Source organism: Aulonocara sp. 'chitande type north' Nkhata Bay, linkage group LG20 (genome assembly GCF_057382095.1).
Source record: "Aulonocara sp. 'chitande type north' Nkhata Bay isolate Kocher_YH1m ecotype deep benthic linkage group LG20, A_spYH_male_GT1.1, whole genome shotgun sequence".
Taxonomy (NCBI): domain Eukaryota; kingdom Metazoa; phylum Chordata; class Actinopteri; order Cichliformes; family Cichlidae; genus Aulonocara; species Aulonocara sp. 'chitande type north' Nkhata Bay.
Window position 1 is genome coordinate 2,734,862 of NC_141363.1, and position 9,925 is coordinate 2,744,786.

At 38.9% G+C, this 9,925-nt stretch overlaps 2 protein-coding genes across 3 annotated transcripts; one reads left to right on the plus strand and one right to left on the minus strand.

Annotated features, from left to right (window-relative positions):
• Nucleotides 1-7,504, plus strand: c1galt1la (core 1 synthase, glycoprotein-N-acetylgalactosamine 3-beta-galactosyltransferase 1, like a). Of its 2 annotated transcripts, none has more exons than XM_086277859.1 (4): nt 1-222; nt 1,324-1,578; nt 1,993-2,657; nt 6,327-7,504. In XM_086277859.1, exons 2-4 carry the CDS (start codon nt 1,368-1,370, stop codon nt 6,660-6,662), a joined length of 1,212 nt encoding a protein of 403 aa, XP_086133985.1. In that variant the 5' UTR covers nt 1-222; nt 1,324-1,367; the 3' UTR covers nt 6,663-7,504. The 2 variants fall into 2 exon arrangements, with proteins under 2 accessions (XP_086133985.1, XP_086133984.1); XM_086277858.1 differs by lacking the exon at nt 1-222 and adding an exon at nt 229-453.
• Nucleotides 6,964-9,568, minus strand: tac3a (tachykinin precursor 3a). Its single transcript, XM_086277860.1, has 7 exons — nt 9,343-9,568; nt 8,890-9,005; nt 8,536-8,635; nt 8,217-8,246; nt 8,080-8,133; nt 7,929-7,995; nt 6,964-7,663 (listed from the first exon to the last, which is right to left on the minus strand). Exons 1-7 carry the CDS (start codon nt 9,566-9,568, stop codon nt 7,645-7,647), a joined length of 612 nt encoding a protein of 203 aa, XP_086133986.1. The 3' UTR covers nt 6,964-7,644.
• Between the last annotated feature and the right edge of the window lie 357 nt (nt 9,569-9,925).

Here is a 9,925-nt window from a genome sequence, read left to right on the forward strand (position 1 = left end):
ACCTAGTGGCGATTATTTGCAGACGACAAGTCGTCGCCATCATTTAGCGTTACCCTTTAACTGTCTCACCGGCGTCTCCGAAAAACCAGTGTCACTTGTGACAAACAAATCTTGATCATCTGAAACAATTATTATTTCTCAGGACTCGGACGAGCGCTTCCTCATACGTCACCGACAGGCGACCAATGGCAGCGTTCATTTTCAGAGCTTACCCACCGCGAGGTAGAAGAATGTAATTCTACTCAGAAGCTTTTCTTTGCTGGTAATCATCTTATTTGGCGACACAGTGCAGGGAGGACTTCACTGAGAAACAGTATTTCGGATGAATGAGACCTGCATGTAGCCGTGTGCTCGACAGGTGTAGCGTCCTTGTGCTGTTTTTCACGAAATACTTTAGCTGCTCCTTGGGGTGACAAGCACATCGTGCTCACAAATGACTGATCCCCAGCAAAGGTAAATAACATACAGGAGGGAGGGAGTCTCTTAAAGGCTTGTATTTCTCATTTATTTACTCAGTGGACATACACGAAACTTTTGGTATTGATTTATTTCATTTGGAAAGCGATCTGGGTTCCCTTTGGCCTCGTTTTGCTGCCAAGCAGTTTCTGTCGTGTTTATTCATTTATTGTCTCAACGGACGAATCCCTGATTATTGTAACCAGATTGTCATGTCATTTTATTTATCGTCTGGATAAAGTAGAAGAGCAGCATACAGGAGAGAAGCTGCTTTGCCATAAACATTTCTCGTCACGTTAATCATTAACATCTGTCTCGGATTTGGGGTCTTTAACCTCATCAGACGCAATGAAAAACACTGCCAGCGGCCCGCTGACAGTTAGTTATGAAGTGCGTGTCAAAAGCACTTCTCTAGTCTTTTTTGCTCCAGCGACAAACTGAATTTAAGTGTTGCTAATATTAGTTTTAATCATCCCGTCTTTAAACTAAACAAAAGGAGGAGGTCTTGACGTGACGTCACCATAATAAATCAAACGGCTTCTCTAGGCACGAGCAGCGAAGTTAATCACTATGTCGTCATTTGTGCACATTATACATTAAACGCATGTCTACTGCTGTGTCAGCGCGCTATGACTTCATAGACATTCAAATAGTTTTTTAATGACATTTTTCAAAGACTAAAATCATGAGGCAAAGTATTATAATTTTAAAATTATTGCAATTAAAAAAAGAAAACAATGATAGCAAAATTAATTGTACAACTACATGCAGTCAGTCTGCTATCAAGACGTTTAATGACTGATATTTGTTGGCCTTTGTGGTTTGGCTGTGCATCAAATTGACTGAGTGTGGTGCTGTTTCATGTAGACATGCAATAACTTGGACCTCGCAGCTGTGGAGACATTATCGCCATGAAAGGCTTCAGCTCCAGATTGGGCTTTTCGCTGGGCTTCATTTTAGGGGCCTGCAGTACGTACTTCTTCCTTCACCAGGTGTGGTTTGAGAGAAGTTACCCTGTTCTGTCAGGAGCTCAGGAAAAAGTCACTGCTGTAAGGGAGAGGCCGACCAGCTGGAGGAAGGAGGGAGCTGCTGTTAAGAATCTGCACCTTCCTCACCGTACAGGTGTGTTATGTTGTGAATACATTTTTTTTTTCTAATTTAATAATAGCTTTCACATATTTACAGTGCAGGAAACATTCTAAGCCCGTGACTGAACTTTGCCTTAAAGTTTAGAGATTGGTTTACAGACACAACGGACTTGAAATAGCACCAAGTCTACTTTAGACTGTATAATGATGATAATACCTATTCTGCTTTGGACTGTGATGCATATATGGATTTTTTCCACTATTGCTTTCATGCTACTTCCAATTGGCATGGCCAAAATAATGACAGCTGAAAGGATGTGGAAGGGAACTAACTGCATATGTATCCAAATGTGTTAAGCAGAGTGTGGTGTGGCTTGTAGAATGACAAATGCAACAGGTCAACTGCATACCAGTTAACACTGCTATATCCTGTCGTGTGTCCCTCCAGATGAAGACAGCCAGGTGGCAGATATGTTGTATCAGAAAGTACGTGTTCTCTGTTGGGTGATGACGGGGCCGTATAACCTGCAGAGCAGGGCCCAACATGTCAGGGCTACCTGGAGTCGGCACTGCAACATCGTCGTGTTCATGAGCTCTGTGGACGACCCTGACTTCCCCACTGTGGGCCTGGGGACAAAGGAGGGCCGTGACCAGCTCTACTGGAAGACCATTCGAGCGTTCCATTATGTCTACGAACACCACGGGAATGAAGCAGACTGGTTCTTAAAAGCGGATGATGACACCTATGTGGTAGTGGACAACCTGCGCTGGATTCTGTCCAACCACTCCTCCGAAGAACCAATCTATTTTGGCAAGCGCTTCAAACCTTATACCAAACAAGGCTACATGAGTGGGGGAGCAGGTTATGTACTCAGTAAAGAAGCCCTCAAAAGATTTGTGGAAGGCTTTCGAACCAAAGTTTGCACACACACGACCCCTGTGGAAGACCTAGCTCTCGGTCAGTGTTTGGAGAAGATGGGTGTTCTGGCAGGAGATTCCAGAGACACTTTGCAACGAGAAACTTTTCACCCATTTGTGCCAGAGCACCATCTTACTGGCAAGTTCTCCAAGAGCTTCTGGTACTGGAGCTATTGCTACTACCCAATTGTTGAGGCAAGTCCCCTCACATTAGTTTTATTTTTGAGCGAGTAATAGTGAAATGGGCTTACACATTGTGGTGGTAAAAAAACAAAGAAATCTTTTCATACAAAGGCCATTTCTAAAATCCAGTTCACAGATAGCGCGTAGATTAACCTTGTTAGAAAGGGGCAAGTTAGGTTAGGCCGTCATGCTGATGACGGACTGAACCTTAAATTAGAAATCCTTTAATGTCATTAGCTTATGTCTTCCATTCAAGTGACAGAGGTCTTTCATTTAAAAAAGTGTACACACTTTTTTCTTAGTGAAAGTTACACTTACTGTCATATAGGCAATAATGTTTACAGTCTTTAACTGAAAGTACTTCAAAGACTGTATATTTAGTGCTAACACTAAAAAGTTCCTAATTTAGAAAAATAATCAAATTTTGAATTTAATGTCAGGCACATACAAACTTTCAAAAAAAGTTGGATCAAGAACATGTTTACTGCTGTGTGGTGTCATGTTTTCATTTAACAAAACTGCTTTAGAACTAAGGAGGCCAGCTTATATAGAAAACTTTTCAACAGTTCAAGCCCTTCTTTGAATTTTAGTGTCACACCATGCCAAACTTTTTCAATCGATGGCGTATCTGGACTTGTAAGCTAGCCAGTTTAACATTTTAAATATGGAGACATGCAATCAGAATATTGGCAAATTTGGTTTGACAATATTCTGACTGAAACCAGGAAGGTGTTTTCTTTAAAAACCAAAAAAGGCCTTCCTTTGGATGGCAACATAATTTGCTCCAAAATATGTTTGGCCACACATACTGTAGCAGTCAATTAGCCAATCACATGGCAGAAACTCAGTGAATGTAGGTATGAGGACCTGATCATGATGACCTAGAGACTTTCAAACTGACTATCAGAATGGGGAAGACAGTTTCAGATGGGCTGGCCTAAGTGTTTCAGAAACTGTTGCCCTACTGGAATTTTCCTTCATAAACATCTGTACAGTTCACATAGAAAGGAGAAAATATCTAGTGGGAGGCAGTTCACTGGGTGAAAATGCCTTGTTGATGCAGAAGTCAACGGAGAATAGCCAGATAGTAACTCAAATAGCACTTGTTATAACCAAGATATGGAGAAGAACATCTCTCAGCGCACAACATCTTGAGCCTTGAAGCAGATGTACCAGAGCAGTAGAAAACCACACTGGTTGCCACTACTGTCAGCTAAGAACAGAAAACAGTCTCGCACAGGCTCATTAAGACAATTGGATGGTCCGGTCAGAAATTGCCATAGCAACATGAAGGTATGGTCCCATCCTGCCTGTATCGCAGGAATATTCTCTTGGCACACTTGGCACAGCACCAACTGAGCATTGTTTAAATGCCAGAGCCTACATTACTATTATTTTTGACCATTTGCATCCCTTTATCACCACAGTGTATTTATCTTCTGATGGCTGCTTCTAGCAGCCATCTGTCAAATCAACAGAACACTGTGGTGAAACATGAGAATCATGGATGCGGAGCCCATGAATCTGCAGCAAATGCATGATGCTGTCAGGTTCATATTGAGAAAAATCTCTGAGGAATGTTTCCAGCACCTCGTTGAATATATGCCAGTATTAAGGCAGATCTAAATGCCACTAGCAAGGAAAATCTAATGAAGTGGCTAATGGATGTATATTGTTGAGCATTAATGCTACCTTCACAGTAATCCAAGTAATCAAGGGTTGAGGAAACTTCTTTGAAAGCACAGTTTTACAAATTACAGGTGACACCATGCTTCAAAAGGTTGAATAAAGAAAAGGTATGCTTGACACAAATCTAATATGATAAATTAAAGGATAAAGTGGTTAAAACTACTTGGCTCAAAGAGTGTTGCAAAACGTGACCACTTGTTCATAAGTGATACTTAAATAAACTGATAAATAAGTAAATAAATTATCCAGCTATTCAGTGGAACGTTTGCTTTGATTTCCAGACCAAATGTCTGAGTGAAACGTAAGCCTTTCCAAACCTACAGTTCATCTACGGTTATCACCCGAAGCAGGATTAGTCAGTTAACCAAGTAACAGATTTAATCGCACCGAGCAGGGTCTCTGAACATGTGAAGGAATAATCAATAATTCTGACCAATTTATATCTCTTTATTTATTTAATTATTTAGAATCACATTTAAAAACTGTTGCCTGATGTTTTGTATATTTTACTTTGAATTAGAAACATAGGCATTGATTTAAATGAATCATCAGAAGAGTACTGACTAAAATAAATGAATATGTGAGTATCTAACACATTCAAGTTGTGTGCCTGACCCTTGCAAACAATAATTGAATTGGAAAAAAGAAAGTGTTCATTTTAAAGTAGACGATTGCAGCACAGACAATGTGCTGTCGAATGAGGGGAAAATTGGTCAATTTGTTGCTGATGATGCAACTAATCTGTTGTACTTTGCAATTAAAATGAGGCAGGTTCATTACTGATGCTGTCAAGTGCTGTCTGCCTGAGTATGGAGCTGCTTTATTTTTATTTTTTAAAGGGTAATAAGAACATAAATGTACTTTTAATATTTTTAAGCCACAATTATTTTTTTTTTTTTCCTCAGACAATGAAAAGGAAAAACTGTGACAACATGTGTCCGTTTATGAAACAGTAGTTAGTTTTAATGTTACTCTTATTATTCTTTCTGGGTCACAAAATAAACATTTAACATATTTTCAGGTGAGAATGTAGCTGTGTAAACTTCAAATATCTGCTCAGTTTATCAAGACACCGCATATTTTCAAAAGCGCTCCACGTTTTCGGAGACGTCTGTTACCCACTAGCTCGATAGCTAGCCGGGGACAAGGCTCACTAGAGCCGTGAGAACACCGGACTCCCGGCAAATCGTGTTCAAACCCACCACCGTCTTTCGCTACTCAGGTTAAATATATATGAGTCACTTAGATAACTTAAAAATGTTATTGTTTGGCTTTTTTTAGTATTTTATTTGTTCCTGAGTAAATCGCTTTGGCTGAGATTAAAGTTATAGTTTTTACACAGCTGAATAAACGTCAACCAGACAGCTGATCATCAGAAGTGTGAGATGCTGGAGAATATACTCCGGTGTCCTGTTATATTTTAGATAGCAAGGAGTTTATTAAACTTCACTGAAACAATCTGCAAATTTCATTAAAATTTAACAAACTATCATCTTGTCTTTATTTTTAGTTAGCACAGACCTTAAACACTTAAAGCTGTAAGCTAATGATAGTTATATAAGAGCAGATGCTGCTGGTGCAGTAAGCTGTACGTTTTACGTCCAATGGATGATGATCTGATAGTCGACTATCAAAATAATCGTTAGTGGCAGCCCTAATGTGCAGCACTCTCTTTTCTTTGGACCGTATGTGGTTATTTGTCTTTATTAAATCCAATATTTTGTTGAAAATTACATTTCAGTTCAGAGATTGAAAGCAGAGAGCAGTGTACACTTTGTACAAGGACGATTACTGATCATGTTCTCAGGTGTGGGCATTAAAGCAAAACTCAGTGGTTTACAATAGCAATGACTATCAATGTGATTATGGACGGTGACTGCTACTCATGTAGTAAAAATATGAATACTTCAGTGTTAACATATTTTGAGTGAGTTGCTTTTTATTGTTCTGTGTGTGGTTTATGTTTTTAACCTACGTGTTATTCTTCCTTAGGGTCCGCAGTGCTGCTCAGACCTGGCTGTATCGTTTCATTATATCGAAGCAGAGCTGATGTACGTGATGGAGTACTACACCTACCACCTAAGAGCGTATGGTTATATTCCACGCTACCAGCCCTCTTTACGTCATGGTTTGAATGTCAGCCCACACTCGCAGACGGCTGTAACAGCGGGACTTAAAGCAGTTCGAGGGGTGAAGGACGGAAAGAATCGCACAACTGTTGCCTTTTCTCTCAAAGGAAACCAAACCAAAGAGGATACGGTGACAGAGGAAAAGGAGACTGAGAATTTAAACTCCCATCTCACTGTGAACAGGACTGCAGTCGAATAAAACGCTGTATTGTATTAGCTGTGTTGTGTTTTTAGATGGTACTGAATGTGTTTTAACTGCAGTGTGTCTGATCGCCATCAGAAACTACATCAGGAGCACCTGTGGCTACTTTCCTTCTGTGATTAGTCAAGAAGAACTGTGGTGAAAAGTATGACTTTTTCAGATAACCCTTTTACTGCGCACTAACAACTCTTTTCTGCTGAGTATGACAACATGAGTGAGTTGTTAAAGATAAGAGATGTTTGAGTGGAGGCTACATGTGTCTCAGCTGTGTTCAAACAATATGAACATCTGGTTTAGCCTTAATTATATTTGACATCATCAGTGTTTGAATTTATTGTCACAGCCAATGTGCTTGGAGTTATGCAGGAAAAAGCAATAGATGTATGACATTTATTATTAATTGTGAGTAATTAAGTAATTTGGCATAAAATGCTTCAAGTTAATAAATTAATTTTGTTTAAATTTCGTTTGTAACTCAATCTAATTAACACACGCTTTAAAACCAGAGCCAGGATGTTTGATATGATGTTTGTTTCAGAAATGCAAAATAAAGTGTTTTCTTTTCACCTTTCAGAGTATATTTGAAACCCCCCATTGAACCGTTTGAGCACCTGATTTTATTTAACCCAACACTGTGATTGAACAGTATTGTCTCAACATGAGACAACAGCTTGAAGAATCACTTAAACAACAAGGGAAACTGCACCGACATTTAAATGAATGAATTATGTATAAAAATTACATTTATTTTGAACTTTAAGAAAAAGAATGACATGATAAAGAAATAGAATTTATTACTTCTAATTATGCTTTGTCTCCAAATAAAACCGTACATTATGCTTGGTACATTGTCACTTTCATAAGCCAGGTACAGTGGGAATCATGTGTTTTTTTTTTGTTTCTATCAGACATTTGGTTTGCTGTTGATGCTCTCGGTGACATTCTGTCATTGTAGCCAAATGAAAGTAACTCTCAGTGTCTACAGTCCCTGAAGTAACCTGCAGGAAAAAAACAAAACACATACATGGACATAAGTACCCTAAAAATCCACTGTGAGAACTACAAGTAGAGATTTACTTTAAGAAATGAAAAGCATGCAGATGGTTTGCATAAACCAGTCCCTTTTAAAACACCCCAAATCTTCCGAAGTTCTATGTCTGAAATCGGTTTTATCCTTAATTATGCAGGATGATCATTAACTTATTTTTTCTAAACAGCTGACATTTGGTGATGTCTGTTTAAGAATAAGGAAGAAGCACTCACCTCAGCCTGCACTTGTTGAGAAAAATGCCTCTCCTCTCTGGATACTCTCTCCTCCAGGCACCATTATCTGTAACATATACATAGAAAACATGAATATGAAAGGCGACAAAGCTAAAAGGACATGGATATTAGACACCTGCCATACACTCACCAGTCTCTGCGTTTCTCCGTCCCATAAGTCCAATAAAAATGTCATCCATCTCCCCTTATATATAAAAAGCAAAATGCAATATTTCATGACAATTTTAAACGGTCGTTTTACGCCATAAGTAAATTACAAAATCTTACTTTTTTGGGATGGTTGTTCAGCGTCAGCCTCTGATGAAGAAAATAAAACAAAAACAGAAGACCGGCGAGATTTTCAGAAACATTGCAGCAAATATTTTATTCTTCAGTTTATAGCTTCAGCATTACTGTCATCATACATCACACACACACACACACACACTCACACAATATCAATATCAATATATATATATATATATATATATATATATATATATATATATATATATATATATATATATATATATATATATATATATATATTATTATTATTATTTTTATTTTTTTAAACTGGTCATGTTCGCCCGTCGAAAACACTAACCTGCACTTCTTCTGCCCATCAGACCCACAAAGCTGTCATAATCCAAGTCATTATATCTCTTCAGGATGTTCCGCTTAAAGTTCTCTAAGCCTATGGTCTGCTGCAATAATGAGAAGAATAAAACAAAATCTGATTATTCTAAAAGATGTTCTCAGACTCTGGCGCGATGTGGCAGCCTCGCTTCTGTCAGTATGCCCCAGGGCAGCTGCGGCTACAACTGTAGCTGCCTCCACCAAAGTGTGAATGTGAGAGTGAATGAATAGTGGAATTGTACAGCGCCTTGAGGGCCCCGAAAAGCGCCATATAAATGCAATCATTATTATTATTATTATTATTACGTGCCCGGGAACCTACATCTGAAGTTGATCTGCGCGATCCGGGCTCGTCGCATCTGCACCGGCTGTAGCGAAATTCCATGACGAGGAAAAAAGTCACCAGTAGCAAACCTCTTCTCATCTTGTTGGTGTCGCCTGTGCAAAAACAATTCGTTTTATAAGGTGTTTTCGTAATGGGGAAATTCATTGCATTTTCATTAAGAAACCCACTGCGCACAAGGGACGATGCAATCGGTGCGTAAAAACGCACAATTTACTGTTCGCAAAGTTAGATTGAAGAGAATTTTTCAAAATCAGTAAATAACAGATTCATATTGATCAAAGACAGTAGTTTTACGCAGTGTTTCTTTCTGTTCCGTTACCAAAGAGTTAAAGTAAACCTTAAACTATCTTCTTTCACAACAAGATAACAGTTTAAATGTTATTTTAAAGATCATTTTTAAGCATTAAGACATTTTTTTTTAGCTTTTACCTGTTTTCTGTCGAGCAGATAATGCGGTTGGCAAGTCAGCTGAGTGCGCCCAAGTGCAAAGTAGAGTGGAATCGGCTAGATCCCGCTGTGAGAGCCAGTCCGGATGAATGAAGCGTCTGGGCTTTGGGGTAATAAATAATAGCTGGATACCTGCGTAACGCCAATCAGCAGCGTAGGTGGAGTACTCTTTTATCACGTTGCACTGAAGGCTACAGAGCCTACTCATTGATGGTCATGATGATGATGATGATGAGAGCGTCTGCCCCTCCCCTCCCCCCGCAACTCCTCACTGCACACAAAACACGCACACACCCTTTTAAAAAGAAAAGAAAATAGAGAAAAGTTTAGGATTCGTGACGAGGATACATGTTTGTTTTCGTGGACTGAAGCACACCACTGAACATATTTGGAAAAAGATAAGGCTATATCTGCAGTTAGTTTGGGGAAGAAAGGATATAGAAGTCAATTAATCTGACCATTTTAATGGCTTTTAATTTTACATCAACATGGAATTTTTTTAGGAGACAGAATATAAAATATACCATATATAATTGATCTCTGCTGGTTTGAAAGCAAGACTTAA